This window comes from Epinephelus lanceolatus, chromosome 23 (genome assembly GCF_041903045.1).
Source record: "Epinephelus lanceolatus isolate andai-2023 chromosome 23, ASM4190304v1, whole genome shotgun sequence".
In the NCBI taxonomy this organism is placed as follows: domain Eukaryota; kingdom Metazoa; phylum Chordata; class Actinopteri; order Perciformes; family Serranidae; genus Epinephelus; species Epinephelus lanceolatus.
The window spans coordinates 34,770,001-34,797,836 of NC_135756.1; the positions used below are offsets into that span (position 1 = coordinate 34,770,001).

At 40.7% G+C, this 27,836-nt stretch overlaps 1 protein-coding gene across 4 annotated transcripts in view; it reads left to right on the forward strand.

The window, feature by feature from the left end:
- Positions 1-27,836, forward strand: part of caprin2 (caprin family member 2) — a 67,567-nt gene that overhangs the window by 26,808 nt on the left and 12,923 nt on the right. For 3 of the 4 annotated variants that reach the window (XM_078165152.1, XM_033614391.2, XM_033614393.2), the window contains exons 7-16: positions 1,187-1,300; positions 1,497-1,534; positions 1,627-1,854; positions 17,836-17,877; positions 18,082-18,210; positions 18,340-18,451; positions 27,057-27,106; positions 27,204-27,311; positions 27,396-27,497; positions 27,597-27,737. In XM_078165152.1, the coding sequence (XP_078021278.1) occupies positions 1,187-1,300; positions 1,497-1,534; positions 1,627-1,854; positions 17,836-17,877; positions 18,082-18,210; positions 18,340-18,451; positions 27,057-27,106; positions 27,204-27,311; positions 27,396-27,497; positions 27,597-27,737 (1,064 nt within the window). The remainder of the gene's footprint in view (positions 1-1,186; positions 1,301-1,496; positions 1,535-1,626; positions 1,855-17,835; positions 17,878-18,081; positions 18,211-18,339; positions 18,452-27,056; positions 27,107-27,203; positions 27,312-27,395; positions 27,498-27,596; positions 27,738-27,836) is intronic. The other variant, XM_033614392.2, reaches the window with a different exon arrangement.

The following is a 27,836-nucleotide window of genomic DNA, read 5'->3' on the forward strand; positions in this document are numbered from 1 at the left end:
TGAATTTTATCATGGCAACTCATAATTTGACTCAGTAGTGTGTATGGCCCTCACGTGCCTTATGCACTCCGAACAATGTTTGGACATGCTCCTGATGAGTTGTTGGATTGTGTCCCAAGGGATCTCCTCCCAGAACTGGATCAGGGCATCGGTGACCTCCTGGACAGTCTGTGGCGGTACTTGGTGGTGTCTGATGCACTGATACATAATGTACCTTAAGTGCTTAATTGGATTTAGGTCAAGGGAACAAGAGGGCCAGTCAATGGCATCACTGCCTTTGTCAACCAGGAGCTGCCTACACACTCTGGCCACATGAGGCCGGACATTGTCCTGCACCAGGAGGAACCCAGGGCCCACTGCACCAGTGTAAGGTCTGACTGTCACTATGGCTATGACATGGAAGTCTGTGTGACCCTCCAAGGATATGCCTCCCCAGACCATCACTGACCCACTGCCAAACAGGTCATGCTGGATGATGTTACAGGCAGCATAACGTTCACCGCAGTGTCTCCAGACTCTTTCATGCCTGTCACATGTGCTCAGTGTGAACCTGCCCTCATCTGTGAAGAAAACGGGGCACCAGTGGCAGACCTGCCAATTCTGGTGTTCTCTGGCGAATGCCAGTCGAGCTGCACTGTGCTGGGCTGTGAGCACAGGTCCCACTAGAGGACGTTGGGCCCTCAAGCCACCCTCATGGAGTCTGTTTTTGACAGTTTAATCAGAAGCATGCACACCAGTAGCCTGCTGGAGATCATTCTGTAGGACTCTGGCAGTGCTCCGCCTGTTCCTCCTCGCACAAAGGAGCAGATATTGGTCCTGCTGCTGGGTTGATGCACATCCATGGCCCTGTCGAGCTCTCTCGGTGTAACTGCCGGTCTCCAGTTAGCCCATCTATGCTCTTTAGACTGTGTTGGGAGACACAGCAAACCTTCTTGCGACTGCGAATATAGATGTGCCATTCTGGAGGGGCTGGACAGTAAGGATAAGGAGAGAGCAACTGTCTGTGGCCACTACCTGCACTACCACCACTCGCTACTAGACATTTGCCATTTCCGCTTATATTCCATGTGAGAACAATGTGTAGGGATTAAAGGGGTTATAGTACAGACAAGAACTTCAATCTGCTTTCATCACTGCCTGTAGGGTCATCTGAAGTGGATTTTTGTTTAACTGATCATCTTTTCAGTTAAGCTGTTCAAAGAGGAGCTCACCAGGCTGTTGAACACCAAGTACTTCAGCTGTCTTCCACCTCCACCCAACAAGTCTCCAGAGGTGTTGCTGAGGTCAACCAGTCATAGCTGTAAGTTGATCATACTTATATTTACTGTGTGACTTAACACCTGTGGGTGAACAGAAATTGGAGTTGGGCATTTAAAACTGTGCCAGTATTAAGTTAAATGTACAACTAAAACTACTCTATACTACTCTATACTGTTTTGCCCTAGTCTGAATGTGTTTAATTGCAGATTTATATATTTTTTTTCCCCTCCTGTTAGCCACATCAAAGTCAAAACCAAATCAAGATTCCGAGGAGGTAAGACCAAAATTACAGCTGAATTTTGGTGCTGTGCATTTGACTGTAAGCATGCTCCAGGATCCACTGATGCTGTGTTGGTGATATGGCAGTTTTTCAACAGACTGTACCTGACTGACACGGAGCCTCCTTCCACCAAGAACTGGAAGGCGGACTTCCAGACCACAAGGGAGCGGGAGCCTCCTGACTGCTGGGATATGGAATTCTCAGATGGATCTGCCTCACCCCAAGCTGCAGTCCGCAAACAATGGAGAGGAGCTGCCACTTTTATCCCCAAAGTCCCAGGCACCACCAAGACCAAGAAGGCTGACTGCAAACAAGTAGGTATCGTTAAACCCTCTGGGCAATGGACTTAACATTGCAATTATGTCTATGTACAAAGTAATTTAAATATATACAGGTGTGACCAATTGTATTGCTGTCATATTAATGACCTCAGCTTCAAAAATAAATTAAACCAAAAGCCCCTATCAAATAGAATACTCCTACTGACATTAGGCAGGTAGGAGGAAAAAAAAAGATGCTACAGCACACCTTTTTTGGGAGGGGGAAAACTTATCACAGCTTTGAATTTAGTTGTTGGTTCTTAAAACTTTTATTGCATCTCCTTTTGTTATTTGTAGTATTTGCCATTTAGGATGTTTACTAAAGTTAACAATAAATGTTGTCTGTATGAAAGCAAATAAAAATGAATATATTTTAATTTTCGTCAGACTGTGTAAAATTAAGGACTTGGCTATCATGTCATCTCTAATTAGTTGTGCCCAAACTTTTGCATGGTGTTCCGCTCCTTTTTTTCAATCTAAAATTGTACAAAACAAAATAATACACTAATCTTGCTTAAAATATTGAAAAGCATGTTTCATTAACTTCATGCCTTTGGCAGATCAGTTAATCTTATACTCACTTCGCTATTCAGAGAAACATGGAATTTTGACCAGGTGTGCCCAAACTTTAGCATGCCACTGTAACTACGAAGAAGATGACCAAATCAAAGATGGCCACAGGAGGCAGTCTTCTGAGCACATGTGTATATAGTAGGGGAACAATGGCAAAATGCAAAGTGTTCATTGATTTCCCTTTCTGAGTGTAGTTATATTTAAAGCCGAATTATACAAGTATATGTATGTGATCCATGTTGTATAAAGGTGCCAGGTCAGTTAAAGGGATGTTAAGTTGCATGCAAGACTCTGTGTAAAGCATTCGCTAACTACATCAGTTTAACGTTGGCAAAGCCAGCTACCCAAAAACCTTATTACAAAGATCACAACAATAAAACTCACTAAAAACATCAAATCAATATGTTACACAAACAGTGACAAAAGTTAATAGTCTTGCTTACCCTGTACTCAGTGATGAGAATAACAGCATTATAAATGGCAAATACTAACAGCGCTACTTTTTTCAGTAACGAGTAATCAAAAAAGTTACTGTCTCCCCCGTTATAACGCCGTTACCATTACTCACAATAAAATGCGCCATTACTCAGCTTTACTTGAGTTCATTGAAGTGGCTTTCAAGCAAGCTCCTTCTCAGCAGAGCTCTAAAGTTTTGTTCTTTTTCTTTGGTGAGGGGGGAAGGGAGGGAGAGACAACTGCATAAGTGATGATGATTGGCTTAGGGAGAGTAAAATTTCGTCATAAACCAATCAGAGGCAGAGTAGGGCGGGTATTCACAAGCACACAAGCAGGGTTGTCAGGTCCGCTTATTAGCTGCGACTTTGGACTCGTTTTTTTGTAAAGTCGCTTACAAATGTTGGTAGTCGCGGGTTACAGTTTTTTGGGCTTGTTTCTAAAGTAGAGTTGCTTATCGTCGCCTTTCTCAATCTAATAAGTTATTTAAACTCATGATAGTATGTCGGACTGCAGGATGTTTCCACAGCTCCGCTCCCTCCGCCCCTCTCCTTCTCCGCATACACACAAGTGACGGTCAGTCAATGAGACTTTTCACATTTAAATTGTGCGATTAATGGATGTTCGCTAACAAGTGGGCGAAATATGGAAAGAATACAATAAAGACTTGTAGAAAGAGAGGAGATTGATTCGACTTCAAGAGGTGGACAATTCAAAGGCAGTGTGCAGATTCAGATTCTGTGTGAAATATGTACTCATTCACATATCTCCTTCACATATTTGAGCATCTTATAAAAAAAGTAACGCTATAGTTGCTTTTCCAGGTAATTAGTTACTTTTATAGTGCAGTAACTCAGTTACTAACTCAGTTACTTTTTGGGGAAAATAACTAGTAACTATAACTAATTACTTTTTTGAAGTAACATTTCCAACACTGCCTATACTGCACTAACATTATGCCCAGTTGTTACATTAGCATTTCATGAATGGAGGGAAGGGTTGCTTTGTTGTGAGGCTTGTAAGCCGGCAGTCTTCTATTGTGGATCAGCAAGGCTGGAAAGATTTGTGGTTCCTGATGCAGTCCTTGCTGTGCTGTCTTCCATTGTTGCAGGTCAGAGGAATCTGGTGTCTGTCTCCTTCAGAGTTAGCCGCTTGGCACTAACTCGGCTTTGTTCTCCTTTGCTTGGAAAGTTAGCTTGCAAACTTTGTCTCTGCCTTGCACTAACTTGTGTAGTCTTTCTTACCATTTAGAAGATTTTGCTGTGCCTGCTGGTTTTGAGCAGTTCACACATGTGAGAGCAAGGCTGCAGCTCCTGTTGGGAACTGAGGTAAGAAAAGGTGGGGAAGAGCATAGCAGGTTCTCCAGCACCAATGACTCTTCTCTGAAAAGATCCCAGGCTAAAAAGTGAGAAGACAGAATGGAAAGATTCCTCTTTTTGTCAGCTTGATGACATTTCATGGTCATGTCACAGTGACTATCATTGAATGAGCAGGTTTTCGCACTAAAGCGTGAAATATCAAAGTCCTTTTGTCTGATGAACAAAATGAGGCCACATATGTCATTTCAAGTGGGCTGAACTTAAAGGAAATGTGGAGTTCGGCATTTTGGCTGTCGCCATCTTTTTTCTTTCTTTTTTTTTAAGCCAAAAGTGACCATATTTGGACCAGGGGATGTAGCTGTGTGTGAGCGAGATGTTGCACATATACTGTAGCGACGCCTCGCAAATAGCCTGTCACTCGAGCAGCCCCTCCCTTAAATATGTGTAACTTTAAGCCTTTAATAAAATTTAAATCGGTGGTTATTAGATAAATCACCCATTTAACCAGATAGTCCAAAACTGTTTTTTGTACCAGGCTGTAAACACGTTCATTTCTGCTGTAAAGTTGCTCATTTTAACATAGGGGTTTTCAAGGATTTACTCGTGTGTTTTCGAACCAGTTTCCATGACCATTTGATGAACTGCAGTTTATGGCGCTTCTGCATTGGCTGTATTTTTCCGCATTTGAGGTTGCTGCTTGGTCAGTAAGATTACAAAGTATGCATTTATCATAGTCAAATGCATGTGTTCACATCCTGGAGGTTTAATTTGCACAAGAGTAACAAGCATTTATTACAGCGACTAACCATGTTTGAAACTAGAGGAAATTTCAAAATATCTCTTCAAAACTTCATTCTTGATCTTGGGAACTGCAGATAGGCAAAGTAATCTTAAGTGGTGTTTTGGGACATTTAGTTATTCTGCCCTCATTATTGTATTTTTTGAATGCTGCTCTGCACTCTGATTTGACACATCTGCCCAACTTTCATTTTCACATTTGCACTCCAGTTAATGTACAATTATTCTAAATAATTTTGCCCTACAGCTGAATGTTAAATTGCCATTTTAGTCTGAAGTAATTGAAAGAAACTCCCGCAATTAAACAAAAACATTGCAACCGTAACAATAGAATTTGAAAGTAAGAATTGTATTTTAAGCTACCACAGCTGTTTGAGTTGATGTCTAGGTACACTGTAAACAAGGTCATACAACATCGTCTGACCACAGCTAAAGGTATCAGTGTCTCTGCTTTGTCTTTGATGTTGCACTGGCATATTAACATGAGATATGACAAGGCATTTGTGTGAAGAATGAAAAGAGAGCATTTAGAGTGTCAAACCCTGCTTGTTTTTACACCTCCACACATCTGGGGTCTGTTTCACAAAGCAGGTTTAGTGAAAACTCTGAGTCTGTTAACCCTGAAATGAGGGAAACTCTGGGTTTTCTGTTTCAGAAAGGGAGGTAACTTAAACCAGAGAAAGTGGAGTATCTCCAGCCTGTTTCAGAAAGAGAGGTAACTGAAGCTTGGTGTCAGTTACCATGGCAACTGACTCTGTGAACCTAACCTGGTCGGGAGCAGGTTTTCTTCAATGAACCTCGAGTTTCTAGCTGTCTCCTCCCTCTTACGCCACACACGCAGTGTGATTCATTCATTCGTTTAGTGTCGCGCGGGTTTCAGCGAGTTTGATCATCTGTCCTCAAGGTAAAGTTGGATCCCAAAGTGTGTTCTAGTTCTAAATCTACTTTTTTCAACCATGGCATGTCCGTTCTTGGAGGACCCTGTAGACCAAGAGGCAGCGTTACTGAGGAGGGAGTTACGCATTCGTTGGGAGATTATTCACAGGCCCAGAATTGACATATTATCATTTCCACATTTTCTTTTTGAACGGTACCGTGTCACATCACAGTCCATCATTTATATCCATAACCTCATCCGTCGTGACATAATCAACGTCACCAACCGTGGACGTGTACTTTCATCTACCCAGATTCTTTGTGTTGCTCTTCGTTTTTTTTTTTTTTGTTTTGTTTTTTTTTGCAAATGGGAGTTTTCTGGATAATATCGGGAGATGCAGAAAATATCAGTAAGGCCACTGCAGAGCCATGAGAAAAGTGTCCCTAGCTCTGAAACGTCTATTAAACTCTTTTTTGTTGTGTTCCCTGGACATAAACCTGTGAGTGTCATCAAGGAGGAATTCCATAGGATTGCAGGTGAATGATGTAGAAATCAGTTAAAATTTATAATTATAAATCATATTCAGTTAATGACATGTTGCTGCAACCTCAGACTGGGATTAGTAATTTTAATTTCTTTTAGGATTTCCCGGTGTGATAGGGTGCATTGATGGAACCCACATTCCCATCATTGCTCCTTCACAAAATGAAGGAGACTGTGTGAATAGGAAGTACATTCACAGCATTAATGTGCAGGTAGATTGACTGTCTCAAAATGTCAGACTGCATCACACTGCAAAAACTCAAAATCATTCCAAGAATATTTGTCTTATTTCTAGACAAAATGTCTCATTTCTAGTCAAAACAAATCACACCTAAAAGTAACTTGTTTATAGACAATTTTCACTTGTTTCAAGGACATTTTCACTTGAAAAATAATTACAAAAATCTGTCAGTGGAGCAAGTTTGTTATTTCTACTTATTTCAATTGAAAATGTGCTTGAAACAAGTGAAAATTGTCTAAAAACAAGTTACTTTTTAGGTGATGTGTCTTAAGTGTAAAGACATTTGATTTGATTAGAAATGAGAAATGTAGACTAGCAACTAACATCTGTCATTCTCTGCACTGTCAAGATCATATGTGATGCAGCCCACATTATCACTAATGTGGAGGCCAAGTGGCCTGGGTTGGTACATGACTCACGGATGTATCGTGAGTCTAATATCAGCAACATACTGAAACATGGTAAGCAGCCTAAAGTTTTGCACAATCACTTGTCACTTGTTTGAACGATGTTTTTATATTTCATCTTGAGCTGCTTCCACGTTCTTTTTTCGCCGGTGGGATTGCATCTAAGTGAACCAAATTTTAGCTTTAACACAATTCCACCTGTTTGCATCTGTAGTCTAATATTATTGTGATTGCATAAATGTATAAGATAAATTTAAACTTACGCACTGACTCGAGCAGTAATTTTCTCCCACGCCGACTCCCGTTCCTTCGCTGCTGCAGCCGTGTTACTGTGCATTCACACCAAAAGCATCATGACCGTCATAAGCGGCCGGCAGCCATTCATTTTCAATGTAGGCTTGCTACGAAGGGCGTCTGGAGCGTCAGCAGCAGCGAGCAGCGCGATGCCAGTGACCGGAGTGTCACTGTGAAGTTGAGAGAAGCTCAACTTTATGCAAATGAGCAGCGATGCCGCCGAAGCAGCGAGCAGCAGCCAATTGCAGACCGTGAATATTCTCAAGGCAGGACAGTGAAAGAAAGAAAGATCTTCTGCAGCGCAGCTTGAAAGCCCTGCCCCTTGGCAAGCTTCTGCAAGCCCTGCCAGAGCTGCTAGGCAGCGCGATTCCAGCGACCTGAGCGACCGCTTGCGGTCATGACGCTTATGGTGTGAATGCACATTTATTCTTCTTCCTGAAAACAGCTTCAAATTCGCTGTATGAGTGCATTAAAATATCCAACTCCAGAGGAGTAAAAAATGCAGACCTTTTCTTGTTGCTTGTTGCCATGGTGGATCGTGGTATCGGGGCTCCATTGATGACGGCTTTTTAAAGTCATGGTGCATGCGCTTAACTCAGAGTGAACAAACTCTGTGTTGACTGAACCGATTGAAATCACCTGTTCTGAAACCCGTTAACCCAGAGTTTCCCATCTGAGTTACTCAACTCAGAGTTCAGGGTTAGGCTCAGAGTTTGTTGAACCTCCTCTCTGAAATGGACCCCTGGTCAATCACTGCTTAATTGAGCTAGACAAATAATTTGGTCAGGCTGAGATATTACCTTATTGCAGATGTAAAAGTGTATGTGTCAGCCCATACCTAACAAGAAATTTCTTGTCTGTGGTCATTTTCAAAACATGTCTCCATTAGCTTGTTAACAGGAAGCACTTACAACTTTTATTTTAAGCTTCTGCCCTGCTCAGTATTTCTAATCCTCGTCACAGTTGTCATACATATAATTTCATGTCTTTAAAATTGTGCTATCCAAATTTGAGACCATACCAAAAATATATTTGAAAAAATGACATGACTACATACAATTGCAGATTTCTTTTAACTTTTCAAATATGGATTGCTGTGCAAACTGGACATAACCTCTGTTTCAGGAACTTATAAACATTTTCAGAACCAATCATCTGACCACAACCTCAGCAAAGAAGCGAAGATGATTCTAATGTTGTCTGACATTAAAGATTAGACTGCTGATGTAGGAGTTGCCCTAAATGAAAGGACTATAGGTCATACTGTATAGTTACAGTAGTTAGAATTTTTTTACTGTCAATATTTTTTAAACTATCTTTTTTTTAATTTAGTTTGTGAATGTGAACAGTTACATTTCAGCAAAGAAAAGGAGTATAATATCCCCAACCCTGGCAAGAATAAATTAATGATAATTAGAATTATAATTGTTATTGTTGTTATTATTATTATTATTATTATTATTAATAATAATAATAATAATAATAATAATAATAATAATAATAATAATAATAATAATAATAATAATAATACTACTAAGGAGAAGAACACTAAATAAGAATAAATATTGGTACATAAATAAATACAGGACATAACATAAAATCATAATCACAGCAGTGCATAATTTGCAAAAAGCTTCAAATTTTTCAAAATCATGAGTTTCCAAGAAGTCCATATAAGGGCTGCTAAAACGAACAAAGTTCTTGTCCTTCTTTTTTAGAAAATATGTCAGTCTCTCCAAAGCTTGATGGGCTATCAATTCCATTGTCCACATTCTAATGGAAGGTGTATCCACATTCTTTCATAAAAGTATAATTATCCCTCTGGCTTATAAAAGTCCAAAATCAATAAGCAGCAACTGCTGCAAAGTTACAACAAAGTCCTCAGGGTGTATTCCCAATATACAGAATTGCGCACAAAAAGGAACTTCTTATCCAATTATGAGGCTTAAACATTCTATCACACTCTTCCAGAATTGCTGTAGCTTTGTACACTCCCACAAATGATAAATTGATGGGCCTTTTTTTTTCTCTACACTTCACACAGATATCTGGAATATTAGGGAACAACCGACTTAATCTGCTAGGTGTAAAATAGGTTTGCATTAGCCATTCGTATTGTAATAGCTTCAATTTGTATTAAACTTGTACCGATTAATCGGCAGTGTTCGGAATTGGGCCAATTTTCGTGATCGGCCATGACCTGTGACCGGCCGGTCAGTCTAAAATATGCCGATTTAAAAACGCCGGTCAAATTCCCAGCACACCACATGATTGACATCATGTAACATCAGCACCGCGCACACACATGCACATGTGCGTGTGTCTGGTTTGGGTAGGGCAAATATGGAGTAAATGATTCCGGCCAGAGAATCCAGTTCAAGAGGATACTTACAAGTGTGTATGTGTGTGGTTCTGAAATAAACAAAAGGAAAAATAGCTTTACACTCAATTCTTGCATGTATATACAATCTTTAAACATGGGCAGCTTCTCACCTTCATCAGTCATGCACACACATCAAAAGAGAGAAGGAGAAAGTTGTTTATTGTCTATGTTAAACTTGCTGCACTGTGCCGCTTGAAACTGACGAGGTGCATGTCCGCGTGCCGAAGATACGCATGTCCGCCCACTTACTGGCGGGCGCGTCCACAGCGCTAAGGGCTTTCATACAGGTAACCTACAGTACACCATGTCGGCCGTATGGAATTTTGTGTCTGAGGAGGATAACAAGTTTGCAGTACGCAACACCTGCCAGGCTAAAATAGGGCATTCTAATAAAGTAAAGATAGAAAATATTGCAATATCTTGTGTGCTGTAAAGTGGTTTGAAAAAATGATATCAGAATCGGCCAAAATCGTCATTGGCCGTCCAAACACTCTGCAAATCGGGATTGGCCCAAGAAATCGTTGCAAGTCTAATTTGTGTTAATAGACTGGTTTTGGGACTTAAAACAAGCCATCTTAGTCTGCTTCATGAATGTCCTCCTTTTATATGAATTTTCCATGCCTCTGGCTTTTTGAAGGATGAATCTCTTGGATATGTTAAGAATAGCTCGTAGAACAAAGAAAATTAACCTCAACCATTTATATGGCATAAAGTTAATTCCTCAACTTTAGACAATGGAGATAGAGAAAACAATTGTCTGTGTAGATAAGATGAAACCATTACGCTCTCAGTATTTTAAAGTTATATTTTTCACAGAGTTGGATATCTGACAGCAAGTTGCCTTCCACATATAAATCTGAAATTTTCTCTACACCTTTTTATTAAACCATATCTTGAATCCACAATCTGCTCTCCAGGTATAAAACAACTGTGACAATGCAGGTGTATGACTAACATGTTGGTGTGCAGAGTACCACACTGAGATGGTGTTTTTAAGAATGTGATTTCTTTCCTTCTTAAATAGCTTTTTGACACTTGCTCAATATAAATAACACTTAAGAGGAAGTCCTGAAGTTGATACCTGCTCTATAGATACCAAAGCTAGAAAGGGAGCCACCGAGAAATAATACATTCCTGATCTTAACTGGGCAGCTCAGTAATACCATTTTAAGTTAAGTAGCTGAACCCCCCTCTTTCTTATGGTAAGCATAATAACCTTAGTTGGAGTCTGGTCTTTTTATTATTCCAGATGAATTTGCTCAACAAATCATTAATGTTGTGAAAAAGCTGAAGCAGTGGGAGTGACTGAAAGAGCTGTACAATTTTATGTGAGACTAGCATTGTAATTATGTTTATGCAACCAATCTCATAAAAAGGCATATGGGCCCAATGGTTTAGCATCTCCCTCACCCTGTTTAGCAGTGAGTCATAGTTTAAAGAAACCAATTGTTTCATCTCAGGACTAATTTTAATCCCTACATAAACTAAGCACAGAAAGTAAGGAAATTTGTGTTTGTAGATTATTTCTGTGTTGTAACAATGCTTCTTCACAATAAATCTTATACCACTGGAAAGACTGTTTATTTCCCTTTTTTTAAATGGTGCCACATTTGTAAGGAACGTGCATTTGTGAGATGAGCAGCAGAGCTGAGTATGTGGGTTGCGCCCATGAAAAATTTGCCAAATCTTCTCTGCCAATACCAAACAGCTTTTTTTATTTTTTTGCTGTTGACTCTTGTTTGGTGGATTGGATGATTGAAGTCTGAAGAAACGAGACATATTGGCAATTTAACAATATATTCATTTAACAAACGGGAGCCTTAGTAGCGTGTGGAAGAACCATACACAGCCACAACAGCCTGGCACCTCCTCCAAGTCAGCCAACGTGGTTGTGTTGGTCACTCTGGCACAAACAGCACCCCCAAGCTGATCCCACAAGTGTTCAATGGGGTTGAGGTCAGGACTGCTGGCAGGCCATTCCGTCCTCTCCACTCCCAAATTCTGGAGGTAGTCTCTGATAAACCTGGACAAGCTGATCAAGAAGGCCAGCTCTGTCATGGGATGCTCTCTGGACTCTGTGCAGGTGGTGGGAGACAGGAGGATGACAGCCAAGCTGTCATCTCTGAGGTCTAATGACTCCCATCCTCTGCAGGAGGAGATAAAAGCTCTGGAGAGCTCCTTCAGCAATAGACTGATTCACCCAAAGTGTGTGAAGGAACGCTATCGCAGGACCTTCCTGCCTGCTGCTGTCAGGCTACCAGCACTGCTCACAGTAAACTGCACCATGGACACTTTATTGACACTATGGACACTATGGACACTTTATGGACACCACAGCTGTTTGCTGTTTTGCACATACAATTTCTTGCACTAGATGTGCTCCCTTTATCCACTGCTCATTTTCATTCACTGCTGCTCATTATTATCCACTTCCTATTATTTTCATTATTATTATTATTATTGTTATTGTTATTTATAGCTGACTCCTGGATTTTTGTACTTATTTGCATGCCTAGTTATTTAAGTTTTTTTAAGTCTAATTTTGAAATCTTTAATCTGACTCTTTTTCCTTGACTGCTGTAACACTGGAATTTCTCAATTATGGGATCAATAAAGGTGTATCTTATCTTATCTTATCTTCTGTGGGGGCAAGCATTTTCATCTTGGAGGGTAGAGTTCAGTCCAGGCTGTGGAGATATGGGATTGCCACTGGCTGCAGAATTTCATCTCTATTTCTCTGCATTGAGATTGCCTCCAATGATGACAAGCCTCTGTTTTCCAGTAAGGGAGATGCCACCTCACACCATCACATTGTCTCCACCAAAGGTGTTACTCTATCGGTGCAGCAATCAGCAAAGCGTTCTTCTCCACACTTTGACCTTAAGATCTAACTGCCGTAGGCAGAATCTGGACTCATCGCTGAAAGTAATGTTACTCCACATGTTCAGGTTCCAGTACACATGTTGCTGACACCAGCGCAAACGGGCCTGACGGTGAATGGCATTCATGGCAGGCCTCCTGGCAGCCCTATGAGAGCGGAGATTGGCTGCGTGCAGTCTGTTCTGGATTGTCTGGGCAGAGAGCCGTCGACCATATCATCCTGCAAACCTTGACTGAAAATCTGTAGAAAACTGCCTACGGTTCCTAAGTGCTGACAGGATGAGGAAACAGTCTTCTTGAGGTGCTGTCTTCTTGGGACACCCACTTCGCGGCCTGTCTCTGACATCCCCCATTATATGGAACTTGGCCTTCAGTTTGCAGATGGTACTAGGGCTCACTCCAAATAATGCCGCAACTTGGTTTTGCGGAACACCAGCTTGAAGTTGCCCTATTGCACGGGCCCTATCCAGATCAGTCAAGCGTGGCATGCCGATTCTTGCCAGCTGACCACTGTAGCAGGGCCCATCCTCACAGGTGCTGACAATGAGTTGCCAGTCAGGCACCTGATTGTCAGCACCTGATGATGGTGAAAGTATTCCTTTTGTATAAGATTCCTCATACAAAGCCTGAAGTGAGACCAGAAGTTTTTCCTCAAACAAATTAAAACATTTGATAGGAAAACCTGGTGCTTTCCCAGTCTGCATACTTTGGACAGCCTCTGCTAATTCCTTTGTTAGACTGCAGTCTCATTTTTGCTGTTTTCTATCTTACAAAGTCTGAAATTGCAACTGATTAAATAAAAAATGAATTTTGATTCTAAATAATCTTAACACTCTGATGTATAGAAAAACTCCTTAAAATCGCTAAAACAATTATCGATCTCCAGTGGGTCCAAGGTTAGGTTCCCCTTAGGTGTCATGATGGCATTAATTGCCCTGTCTGATTGTTTTTTCTTAAGTTGCCAAGCCAATAACTTACTACATTTTTCTCCTTGATCATATGAGAATTGTTTAAGCCACATCAAACTTTATACAACTTTATCCATCAATATCTTTTGTCTCTTGATTTGTAATTGGTTATAATCATTATCCAAGTCTTGTTCCAGCAACGATTTTCCAATGTTACACCTTGAATGCCCCTTCTTACACATTAGTGTTGGGATCTAAGCCTTAACGCGGGGTAGCATTTGTTGTATCAAAATGGCTATCGAAAATAATTTGATTATTATTATTAATTGTAATTGTAAATAATGTGACTTCATTTTCATTAATTCACCTTGTCTGGCACGATTCCTGAAAAGGGAAAATAATAGCCAGTTAAAGAGGCCACAGATAGCATCTTTTCCTAAATATATCATTATGAAAATAATGTGGGTTGCACAGGGTAGTGGCCACAGTAAAACCAGACTTTTAGCGTTTACATAGGTTACTGTGGCTGTGCAATAAGCTTCTGCCACCGGTGCCGAAATTTCGCCGAAAAAAATCTTCTTTATGGCAGGAAACGCGTCATGTATTGCAAAAATGGTCGGTCAGCCAATCAGGGACTGGAGCAAGTCCTTATGAGGAGTTGGGCATGAGATAGTTGAGTCATGAGCACAATGGCAGATGGACAAAGTTTGGAGACAAGTGAAAAAACAGCCTGGCAAAAGAAACGAGCTCCTCTGTCTAAGGAGGCAAAGAAGAGCAAAAAGAGTGATTTTAAAAAAAGAGGAAAAACAAGAGTAAACCTCAGTCAGGTGTTGGAGGGAGCTCCGTGAGCAAAGAGGCTTCAAAACCGAATTCCAGCTAGCTTTCTTTCTAATGGATCAGTAAGTAACATGGCTAAATGTTAGCTAGACGAGAGAGGACTGTACTGTACTGGCTGCTAGTTAATTTCTAGCTGGCCAGCATCGCAAATCGCCACAACCAGGGACCAGGTAGCGAGTGTTGGTCGACTGACATCCTCGTTGCCATTCTACGGCAGCCCTCGGACAGTGATACCCCCCTCCCTTCCTTCTGTTCTCTTCTCATGGAGGCAGCTATTGACGGACATCGCCCAGCTAAGTTACGCCCAGCTAAGTGAACACTGAACTTTGTTTCCCATTTAATTGTTGCTCTGTCTCTTTACTCATTTATTTAGTAGAGTGTCAACACACCTTCTCATTCTACATATACATAGAGGTATACCGGTGGCTTTACAGCCTACATTTTATTGATTATCTCTGATCCCCATGGTCAATTTGGTCGTTGCGACAGTGCGACGCAACAGCACTGACGCTAGGTGGCGCCAAGCTAAAAAAAAAAAAAAAATCCTATCTGTTGCCTCTTTAATGATATCAGTCTCATAAAATTCACCAAACTATCAATTTGGAATTTTGATTAGGAATTAAATTGATAGCTATAACCAAAGTTACCAAATTAATAATAAAGGCTGAGGGATTTCAGAGTTCTTGACATAGCAGAGGTTGACTATTCATTCACTCTTGTGCAATATTAAACAGACAGCAGGTATGATTCCAAATATATTTAATCGTAAAGAAAGCAAAGCAACAAAACACAAGAATTCTATGTTTGTGTGTCAAGGGCCATCTGGCCTACAAAACAAAATGGCTGACAACAGAAAACTACAAGATGGCTGAATCAGAGATGGCTCCAGATCTGGGGAGGTTTGCCTGACAGTGTGGTCAGGACAAAGGAAAAGAAGCGGGAACTTTGAGTGTGTTGAAAGCCAATTTGTGAGTATGTGATGTGTTGCAAAGGGTCTGCTTTAGTACAGAGGATGTTTAGTTGCATGCAAGACTCTGTCTATGCAAAGCATTAGCACATAATATTGTATTGGTTGGGCTTTAGTGGTGCCAGGGTGCGATGTACCCTTTCCAGTACTGGAGACTGGTCTGGGCTGAGTCCCAGCCACTTTGGCAACATTTCCCAAACAAAATCAAGTAGTAGGGGGTGTCGGTGGCTTAGTGGATAGAGCAGGCACCCCATGTACAAGGTTGTTGTCACAGCGGTCCAGGTTCGACTCCAGCCTGTGGCCCTTTGCTGCATGTCATTACCCCTCTCTCTCCCCCCTTCACGTTTAACTGAATGGAGGGACTTTACCTCTGCTAGTACATCTGCCATATTGGCCATCTTGTTTGTGTTCACTTGCACAGGTGCTTGTACTTAGCCGATTTGCAAGCTCGAGTGAAAATGTCAGTTTCCTTCGTCGTATGAGATGCTGACATAATTGACACTTCCATACTTCAAATCCATAATCCATAATCCATTCTTGGGATTCAAGCCACAGTCTAGGGAATAAAACAATTTTTGTGCACAGCGAACTAGAGCCTCTCTCTTAAGCTGCCATCTTTGTTAGGGTCATGTGACCACCTCATACTGTAATTGTTAAGTAAGTAGGAGATTAACTGATCTCCAAAAGGCATGAAGTTAGAGATGAAACACGCTTTTAATATTTTAAGCAAGATTAATGTAGGTGATTAGTGATTGAGGTTTGGGAGACCAAGAAAACCTTCCAAGAGAACTGCTTGTAGGATTGTTAGAAAGGTAAATCAGAACCCCCATTTGACTGCAAAAGACCTCCAGAAAGATTTATCAGACGCTCGAGTGATGGTGCACTGTTAAACTGTGCAGTGACATCTGCACAAATGTGACCGTCATGGAAGAGTCATCAGAAGAAAACCTTTACTGTGTCCTCACCACAAAATTCAGTGTCAGATCCCGTTTCCAAAAAGCATCAGCCTTGTTTGGATGTTCTTTTGCAAACTTCTGTTTCCAAAAACTTTTTGAATGCAATTAGAAAAGTTATGTTTGGAGAAAAAAAAAGGTGCAAAATTTCAAGAAAAGAAAACCTGTCACAAGCCCAAACCATGATCTAACCACCTCCATGTTTAACAGTTAAACATGGGGGTGGATTGATCATGCTTTGGGCTTGTGTTGCAGCCGGTGGAGTAGGGGACATTTCACGGGTAGAGAGAAGAATGGATTCAGTTAAATTACAGCAAATTCTTAGCCTGAGTGTCAGACTGAAGCTCCCAGAACCTTCAGTCTGACATGGCTTCCATTGAAGGCGATTTACAAGGGGGAGGGAATTTGATTTTTCCCTAACCAATCAGTAGAGACCAACAACTCACCCGGAATCTGACGTCATTAGTATCCATGCCTCGTCGTGCACGCCCAGCTGCATCACCGTTAAATCCAGTTCAGCAGCTTCCTTAATTTGGTCCTCCATTAATGCGAGTAGTGGCGAAATACCTCGATAGCATCGCTAATGTGGTCTGTAGGATCTGTAGCGGTCGCCATTGTTGCTATCCTCACCAGTTACCCACCGGCGTACAGCTTGACATCAGCGTAGCGCTGATTGGCTAATCGCTAGACCCCTGGCGTTCATTGGTCCGTCCATCGTTTGGACGAGATAAATCGCAAATTCATTGAAGTATGCCAGACCAGAGATGCAAGCCTGCTCAGTTGAGTGGGCAGGGTCTATGGTCTGGAACCAGGCTAGCAAATTCTGGAAGCAAACATCATACCATCTGTAAAAAAGTTGAAGATAAAGTGAGGATGGCCTCTGCAACAGGACAATGATCCTAAACACACCTCAAAATCCACAATGGACTAACTCAAGAGAAGCAAGCTATTTTCCCATGGCCCTCACAGTCCCTAGACCTAAACATCATTAAAAATCTGTGGATAGACCTCAAAAGAGCAGTGCAGGCAAGATAGCCCAAGAATCTCAGAGCTAGAAACCTTTTGCAGGAAGAATGGGTGGAAAAACCCCAAAACAAGAACTGAAAGATCATTACTGTAGCTGGTTACAAAAAGTTCTTAGAAGCTGTGATACTTGACAAAGGGGGCGCTAAGTACTGACCAAACTTTTGCTTTAGGCCCTTTTTGTTTTTTTGGAACTGTAAAAGATTGAAATTAAAAAAATAATCTTGCTTAAAATATTGAAGAAATGTGTCATCTTTAATTTCATGCCTTTTGGAAATCATGTCATCTTCTACTTAACTACTCACAGTAAACAACATTTTGTCTAGGAGTGCCCAAACTTGCCACTGTACAGGTCGTACTGTACAGTTATTCTTCAAGATAACCTTAAAAGGGGAAAGAAATGGGAGTCTGTGCCCTTTTTTTTTTTTTAACTGCAAACTGGGGAGCCGGACTGATTTTTGCAACGAACAGGATGTTATTGGTGCCCACACAATAATTCATACATGATGTTTTCCCCAGAGAAGAGAGAGGAGAGCCAAAGGAGAGCAACATGCCAAGTCGGTGAGTACCAAACGAGTAGTTTTAAATCTACAGACATCTCTACTGTAAACAATTTGCAAACTATTCTCGCCCTTCTGACTACAGCATACAGCAGTGTCCCTACAGATCTAACCTTGGTAGTCAGGGACACTGTAGAAAAAAAATGCACGTTTTGCTCTTATTCCATTCATCAAACAATGACTTAAGCCATCCTACCCCTAACAGGCAGTTCAAACGGATATGCCTGTGGAGGTATTCAACTCTCCATCTGCCTTACCCAAAGACCCTGTCCTTAGGAAGCAGCAGCTAGAGGACCTCATGACAAAGATCCACGGCTCCTTCAGTTTTATGCAGGTGGAGTTTGGCTGTTTGCAAATCCATTAAAATCTTATCAACCACCCTGTAAAAGATGAAACAATGATTTGAATATTTGCAAGTGTTTAAGATGGTTGAAGGTTAAAAAAATGATCCTGTTGTGTTCAGGACTCTCTTCTTGACGGCGAGATCTCCCCTACTAATGGCCACCCCAGTATGAAGAGACGGCCGTCTGGATCGCCATCTCCTTTGGGTAACTTGGAACAAGTCAACAAGCTATGTAATTTGACAAGGCAATTGCAACTTAGATCCACTCACTAGCTTTTTCTGGAGCTTTAAACCGTATCACATGTAGAGCTTTTTTCATTGGCACTTTTGGCCAAATTATGCTGCACAGATTTTTGTTTCATTGTCAGTTTAAGCGTATCATGTGCCATGCCCAATGATGGACCATCTCTGGAGTTGGGCAAAAAAAGCACACCTGACCACTTCCACTGGGTTAGCAGTGATATCTCGCTGATCGCAGCCAATCCCTGACATCCCCCCAAGCAAGACTCAACTCTGTGAGGGAGAGAAGAGAGAAAGAGGTTTTAAATTTGTGTGCTCAGCTCTCAGCTTTGTGAAGCATCTAACTGAATCTTGAAGTTTAATTTCTCTACTGCGACCCTGTTTGTACTTGACATATCTGCTTTATTTTACAATTTAATGGTTGCCTTCAGCTGTGTAGGAGTCATGTTAAGTTACTGATGACTGATGGTCTGATGGACCTGTAACGTCTGCCAGTAGGCAGCAGGACAGACAGGTGTGAAGCAGGATGGGTGCTGTCTCTGATGATTCCCTCAGCTCTGGTGAGGCAGCGGGATGTGTAAATGTCCTTCAGAGAGGGGAGGGGGCAGCCGATTATCTTCGGCGCTGTCTTGACCACTCTCTGGAGCCTCTTCCGGTCTGCCTCGGTGCAGTGGGTGAACCATACTGAGATGCAGTATGTTAGAATGCTCTCAGTGGTGGAGCAATAGAAGGTCACCAGCAACTTCTCGGTGAGGTTGGCAGAACCGATAGCTGATGATGGCTGTAACCTCCACTGGTCACATTGGGCCTTTTGCACCAGTACCTCACATGCAAAGTTAAGGTAATGTGTGCTTTAGATAATATGTAGGATTGAAATGAAAGTTAACTAATGACGGACAGCTTTACTTCTCTATTAGGGGCATAAGGTTGCTGATTATAGAATAGGATTATTAAACCATTAGTTAGACTGGGGTTAGCTGCTGCATGGCCGAAAGCGTGCTTTGTCTGTTTTGTTAGCAGGCATGGTCATTATAATTTCACTAGATTTAAGTAGCAAGCCTAGCACTAGCAATGTGTGTGGCATTAATTTCTGATAATCTAAACGACTATTAACTCTTAATTGCATCAAGACCGGGAGGGGCCAGCACTCAGTTCACTCCAGCCATAAATGCTCAAAATCATGTCTCCAAGGCATGGATGTCTCAAATGAGATGAGATGAAATGGCATTATTAGGCCGTAGTAGGGATGGGAATCACCAGAGGACACATGATACAATATTATCACAATACTTAGGTCAGATGTTCGACAGAGTCATATACCTGAGTTCCAGTGTTTTCAGCATGTAATAAAACCTTTGTTTGTATGGATGCAGATCTTTGCATATGAAGTAGGTGATGGACTGAGTTATTTTCTTAACTACCATCCAACTCAGACAGCTTCAAGCTAAGTGTGTCCAGTGTTGGTTGATTTTTTTTTTTTTTTTTTTTTTTTTTTTTTTTTTTTATGCGAATGGGGTTTATCATTCACTTGGCTATCAGCAGCTAATGTTATCCCTGGATATCCTCATGTTTGTAGTATTGCCAGAGTATTTTATTCTCATATGATGCTGCTTGCAGATCGCATGTGTCATATCCAAGTCCTTCTTTCCTTCTGTGTCAAAAAATCCCAAATAAGTCTAGATGTTTAAATTTAATGCATAAGGCGCATCTCTGATTTCTTTCCGCGGTGCCTCCATCTTTGTTTTGATGAACTTCCTGCCAAATGCTGCTGACTGAGACCTCTGCTGACCTCACCAGGAAAAAAAAACATTAGCACCATCTAGTGGACCGAAAAAAGCAATTATATTATTATTAGAGTACCAAAAGTTGCATTAAAATGTGTATTCATAAAATTTAGTAATGTATATAATAAAAGATCGATACTTGGCTGCCGTGTATCGATAAAATATTGCCATGCAAAATCTTGCTATACTATGCTGTGTCGTTTTTTGTTTTGTTTGTTTGTTTGTATGTTTTTCGCTGCCCACAGCGAAACACACGCCATAAATGAATGCAAAAAGCAGAATAAGTTGTTGTTTTTTACTGGAGTTATGAGCACTTCATTTCAGCTCAGTGTAAGAAACCTCTTGTTTGCCATTATTGGTGCATAGTGTTTCATCGCCCTGCTCAGGGAGGAGACGGCAGAGACAGACAGCATAGAGCTGATGACAACCACACACTGCGCCACTGCAAACTTTGTAAAAGCCCCATGAGCAAAAAGCAAATAAGAGTAAATCTTAATAAATCCACACAAAAGAATTCCAGACAATGAAAGTAAACACTCAGTGGAACACAGCTGATTCAAGTGTCTCAGACACAGGCTGCACCACAGCAACAAACACTGGTGGATACTCTGTTAAAGGGACATTCCCTCGAGACAGTGACAAGGCCAAAAAGATTAAAGGGAGGGCTTTTAATTTTATACCTTACTTTGTAAAAAAAAAAAAATAAATAAATAAAATAAATAAATAAAAAAACATTACAGAACAGCTTGGGTGCAGGGATTTTTTTAATGCATTGCAGAGCTATTTAACTGTCAAGCATACAGGCCTACACTGGATTGAGTTTAATAACTTTAGAGTACTTAAAGTGGGCACTGTGCAGCTTTATTATCTAGGAAAACAGAAGTATCGGCTCAGGACTCGGTATCGGCAGATTTTCAATATTACTCTGATTGGGATCGGGGACAAAAATACTTTATCGGGACACATCTAAATGTAACATAATTGAAACTTATTTCTTTTTTTTTAAACAATGTTTTTTTTATTGATTTTCAATAGGAACATACAAAACACATCAACACATACCACACTAATTGCACAATTAGATGCAAACTGACCTTGCTGCATACACACACACACACAAAAAACAAATAAATAAATAAAATAAATAAAAATAAAACAAAATTTAAAAAAAAAAAAGTTGTCACACTCAATAACCTTACAAATAAGTATAATCTATTGTTCCTTGAGAAAGTCCATTAAAGGTGCCCACACCTCTTCAAATTCTTGCGCTTTACCCCTAATTACATACAGTAGGTTAGCTTTTCTAATGTAACACACATTGCCATCTCTCTAATCCAGGACTGTGTAGAAGATACTTCAGTCTCTCTCCAAGATAGAGCAACCATCCTCCTGGCCTGCAGGAGGCCAAAGTTGATCAGGGTCTTACACTTATAGTTAAAAGAAAAGTTATCTGGATATATCCCTAAAATACAAAGTTTTGCTAAGCAGGGTACCTAGATACCTGTGATTTTACCTAGAGTGCAGACAACCATTTTCCAAAAAGCTACAAACTTAGGACATTCCCATACACAATGAATTAAAGTACCTTTCTCAGTCAAACATTTCACACATGTATCTGGAATGACAGGGGACCATTTATTAAGTTTCTCAGGGGTTATGTATGTCCTCATTAGCCACTTGTGTTGCAGTAGTTTCATTCGAGTATAATGGTTTGTGATTGAGCTTTTAAACAAGCTGTTGCCCACTCAGCTTCTTCAATATCTTCCTTAATATCTAAACTCCATGCCCTCCTTCTATCATGACTAGATTCCTTGTCGTGCGAGACAAGTGCTGTATATAGTATAGAAATTTGCCGTTTCCCATGCATGTGTTTTATTTAACACAATACCCTCAAGGCAGGACAGCGGCGGCTGCTGTGTAGCCTGGCGGCACTTTGATGAGATGAAGTGCTTCAATTGTAAGTATTTAAAAAAGTGTTTTTTTTTAATTGAGTATTTCAAACAAAGGTTGTTAAATGTTAGTGAAGTGCCCTGAACATATAAGTCTCCAATTTTTTGCACTCTCCTGTCGGCCCAAGCCTGAAAACCACCATCTGCCCTGCTAGGAGTGAACTGCGCATTATCCCAAATAGGTGAAAATTGAGAGATGGGGGGTGTATCACCAATATGTCTGTGAGCTTTAAACCATATATATCAATAGAGTTTTTAAGGAAGGGATTTATTGTTTTTTTCTTTAAGGTTTTAAAATCTGCTGAATATAAATATAGGCTTAATGGCAGCTTAGATATTGATGCCTGTTCAATATAAACCCATGCTGGAAGAGATTGTGTGACAAAAAAAAAACATAGCGCTGCACAGCTGAGCAGCCCAGTAATACCACCGTAAACTGGGCATCTGTAATCCACCCCTATCATATGGCAGATACAATAATCTGAGTCTGAGTCTAGATTTTCTGTTGTTCCAGATAAACCTACAAAATACACTATTAATTTCTTTAAAAAAGGCTTTTGGCAGTGGTGTTGGGAGTGATTGAAACAGATATAAAAATTTCGGCAAGATAGTCATCTTAATTAAGTTGATCTGGCCAATCATTGATATTGGCATTGTTATCCATTTTTCAAGCGAGTCTCGTACCTCTCTCATCAACGGGTCATAATTTCCTGTAACAACTGTATTAATTTGGGGGGTAATCTTAATTCCAAGATATGTAAAGCCCTTCCTCGGATTAAAAAAAGGTGTACTTATAACTGGATTAATTCTTTCATCTTTGTTCAAGAAAAGTATAGAAGATTTTGTGGTATTAATACTGTACCCAGAAAACTGACCAAATTTATCAATTAAATGTAATAATGTCTGGACACTGTTTGATAAGTTTGACAAAAAAGAATCACATTGTCTGCATACAACGATATCCTATGTTCATGGTCTGCGATTGTTATACCTGACAAATTGGCTTCAGCTCTAATGGACATGGCTAAAGGCTCAATGGCCAAAATGAACAGTAATGGCGAGAGAGGACAGCCCTGACGGGTTGACCTCTCTAACGTTATCGGGCTTGATAAATTGTTATTCGTCATTACACGTGCTGTAGGGTTAGTGTTCAATAATTCTATCCATTTCAGAAATTTTCCAAGTCCATATCTTGGTAGCAAATTGAACAAATAAGGCCACTCGATTCTATCAAACGCTTGTCTAACATCTAGAGATAACAGCGCTGTATCCCTGGTATTATTTTGAGAGTGGGTTATGTTGAGGACCCTTCTAATGTTATGAAATCCCTGATGACTCTGTACGAACCCATTCTGATCACTATGTATTGAAACTTATTTCTAGTGTTACTGCAGCTTCTTATTATATTCGAACCATTTAAGTAAGGTTACAAGGTTAGTAAGGAATCACCGTAATGTTGCATTAACAGCAGTCACTTCTGGGCAGAAAAGTGGCAATTGATTACAATTGCAGAGCTTCAGTACCCCATTGGCAGCAAGAAAAAGTGCTGAAAATATGAGAAATGTCTGTCACACTTACCCAGAGCCCAAAGTGGTTCAAACCTCAACATAAAAATTATTAAACAATAAAAAGCAAAAGCAGCAAAAAAAATCCTCACATTTATTAAGCTGAAACCATGAAATGCTTTTGCATTAAAAATGACTACATGACTTGTGGCTTGCTTGACCTGAGCAATGACTTGACTTGCTTGACTTATAGCAGGGACTCAAGTTGACTTGCTTGATTTGGGACAGTGACTTGGGACTTGCTTGAAACTTTTTGAGGTTGCTAAGAGCACCCAGATAGATGTTGTGAGGATATGAGTACATTTTCTGTTTCAGAACTGAGAACACTACAATAAAATAAAGCTAATTTGGGTATAAAGAAGAAGACAAAATGTTATTTGGGTCAACAAAATCAGGGTCCCATTCATTATCTATGGAGCAGCTCTAGACTCTAGGTATGAGATCGCTGCTTGTTCTTGCGATATTTCGGCCACGCTTTGGAAAGCAGAGCTAAATGGTAAACAAACATGGCACCACACCAGTAAGATAAGACAACTTGTTTACATGTTGTTTTCTATATGTTCTCTGACATTTATCCTAACGATATGAGGCGGTCTTTGTGGAAAAAAAGCTTGTTTAGTGGACTAACTTTGCACTTGAAGGTTGCCCTTTGACTTACGTTTTAACAGGTCTGACGCTACTATGTGCCCCGGCTGCATCTAGGCTAATGGCTAACATGCTAACTATTATTTTTATGTCACTAGTCACTTGAAACAAATTTAGGACGATAGGAGACAGGTTGAAATAAACCGAAATTTCTTGATGATGAATACTTGATGACGTCACAAGGTTGAGACTTACTTCTCTGGTTTCTGGCTTTTGGAGAGAGAAGCTCACGTTAGCAAATGATGATGAACTTTGTTAGGCCATGGAGATAACCACTTGGAATTCTTAATTTAGGTGTTCCCCTTTTAAAGAAAAAATTGAAGTTATTGCTTCATGTCATCATTTTATGCAGTAAACTGTCCCATTTGTTAGACACCGTGCTTCAAAATCAAAATGGATACATGAAAAGCCTAGAACAGCAAAATCATTCCTAGTGACCTAGATACATCTGTTGCTCTTTTTCTCTTTTCTGTGTCAGGATTTTGTAGGATAGATGACTGAGGTTTTCCAATGATCTTATTGGTCAGTGGTTGGGCTGTTGAAAGGTACTGACCTGAATTTCAGAAGTTAATCTGCTCTGGAGCAAGTTACCATAGTGATCCACCCTGGGTAAAAGGGGGCTGGAAAGCCTGGTATGACCCCCAATCTTGCTTCATGGTACAGGCCCAACATCATTTGGTTGAAACTAGGGCTGTCAGCGCTTTTGCATTAATCATGATCCGAATAAGATCTGAACATAATCTGTTTTTTTTTTTGGGGGGGGGGTTATTCGCGTTAATCACATGCTGCTGTTTTCGCTGCCGTCTGTCTTTCAACACTATAGTCAGTAGTATAACTATTAGGGCTGTTAACCCATTTCTCGTGATGAAATCAAGGTCCAAATGTAAGGGTACATGCCCACCATGCATGACCAATTTGCCTAAAATCACGTCTGCCCTGCATCGCAAGTTGGTTACGGTAGCAGTCTTGATGTGAGCACCGTTTGAATTTTTCAAATTGTCCCGCCCTCTTGTCACGCTGCCAGCCTGGCCTGCATCATAGGTATTCCAGCGTGTTTTGTGCAGTGAATCAGTTACTTCCAATAAGCAATGAATGGAACGTGTTTTTTTTATCGCGTTAATTGCATGCTGGTATTTTTGCAGCTGCTTGTCTTCCAGGGGCTATAGATGGCTGAGTTTTAAAGCCAGAGTGATGATACTGGTATCATATGACTGGTATCATATATCATATGAGACCTAAGGAATCCAGTGGTTATGCTAGCTTCTCAGCAAGGAGGCTAAATAAAGCTCCTAATTTGGGCTAACTTTGGGTTCCAGTACCCATACTACTATACTATATAGTATGCCAAAAGAAAGATTTAGTGTGTCAAATACAGTATACCAAAAATACTACAGCTGGTCAGATTTTGCAGTATGCAAGCCAGCATGTTTTCTGGCTATTCTGACCACAATCCTCTGCACAGTGGATGACACGTCACATCAACTGAGCCACAGATGACAGCTTGACAGCTCATCGACAGCTGATCAGTGGCAGCTGCTGGTCTTTTAAACAGGGGAAACTCAGTTTAAGTTCACATCATAAAATTTGTCATATTGTAGCGAGGCAGTAACTTATAAAAGGAACATTTAATTGAAGCCGTTTTTCAACCACACTCATGCCATAGAACCACAGCAAAACAAATCTCAAAGATTTTCAGATGGGGTTAAACACCTGAGCTGTACTATACAAACGGTTAAAATGAGCTATATCGCTTATGGAAATGAGGAACTCCGGACGGCACTCTGTCAGAAGACCCCACTCGCAAATATCCACATGGGACTGAGCTCAAATTGCGAAGCGCTGTCAATCACAAAGCATAAAATAAATAAAATATTCCGTGAGTGGTGTTTGTTTATCTCTAAGGTAACGGATATAAAAGCTAGAGGGTCTGGGCATAATGGTATGAGAAAATACTGTATGCATCAGTATGTACTTTTTAAGAGCAGCTGCAGTACATACCAAAAAAAAAGTGTGCAATTCTGAACACACCCAAAATTTTGGTGTGAGAAAAACAGCATGGCCATTTTCCACAGAGGTCCCTTGACCTCTCACCTCAAGATATCTTGATGAAAATGGCTTCTCATGTTAATACTGTACAGCTGTGGGCACAGACTATGCACTTTTTTGCATGCAGTGTTTATTACAGATTTATGACTAGGAAAACTGCATTTTTAAATTAATCTTCAGGATTCCAGCTTTCAGATGATGTATATACCACTTCTATGTGGCATCTACCGAGAAGATCCCCTGAAATTCAGTGATTAATCGTGATTATAAAATTAATGGTTTGACAGCCCTAATATAAAGCTAAGCATGCAGAGGGACAAGCTGGTACGAGTCCTTGAGTTGGGATTGTTTTGTCAAACCAGTATATCCAAGGTCAAATGTACATGCTAAACTAAGGTGGTGAACATGGTTAACATATCAGCAATGCCAGTATGAAAATGTTTGGCCAGTATAATGAGTATAATAGCACACCTATGTTAGAATTTAGCTTAAAGCACCACTGCTCCTAAGTATAACCTCTTGTTCAGTCCTCTCACCAAAATTTACATTTTTTGTTGACAAGACACCTCCACAAGCTACTCATTTATATTTTTTCCACATCTAACCAGGTCACACAGACTTGAGAAGCCCAGTTGATGTCCTGCCCAAAGCAATGCATGTAAGCTGTCATATTTTTCTTCCTGTGATAAGTCAGTTGTGATCAAAATTGTAATAACATAGGCTTGCCATCGTCTTACCCTCATTCCCTTGCTCAGTCCACCCCACTTCCTACCAGGCTTACGGAGCGCAAAGGCAGTCTGGCAAATGGGGATCAGTGCCTGGAGACCTGTGACCTGAAGCTTTCCTCAAAGGACCTACCTCATGTGAGAAGTGGCACATTGGCTGTAAGATGCAGCATAATTTTAACCCTGCATTTCTAAGTGGTTGAAGCTGTCTTGTCTCTGCAGAAGCCACTGCCATTGGCTGAAAGACAGAAGTTTCCTTCACCACCGCTGTATCACATGGAGTCGACCATCTCAGTCAGTCTAGAGGAGAAGAGCCATCCTCATGTAAATGAGCATTCTTGGCCATGTCATCAGACCAAGTACCAATGTGAAGTGTTGCCAGTGCTTTAAGTGTAACTTTCAACCTTTCTTGGTGTTCCACAGATGCCAGTAACTGAGTCAGGGAAGCAGGCCCCTTGTAATGGGGTGGCATCTTGCACTTCAACTCCCCCCTCGGGACAGACCTTCTCTACACCCCCCACCAGGCAAACTCTGACATGTGCACAGTTTCAGAACATTCAGTCAGTAAGTCTTAACAGAAGTACAGTATACATCATTTTCTTTTGGGATTTATGCAGTCAAAGCCCAAATATCTGTAGTCTCTGAATATGTTTTGTCATCCAG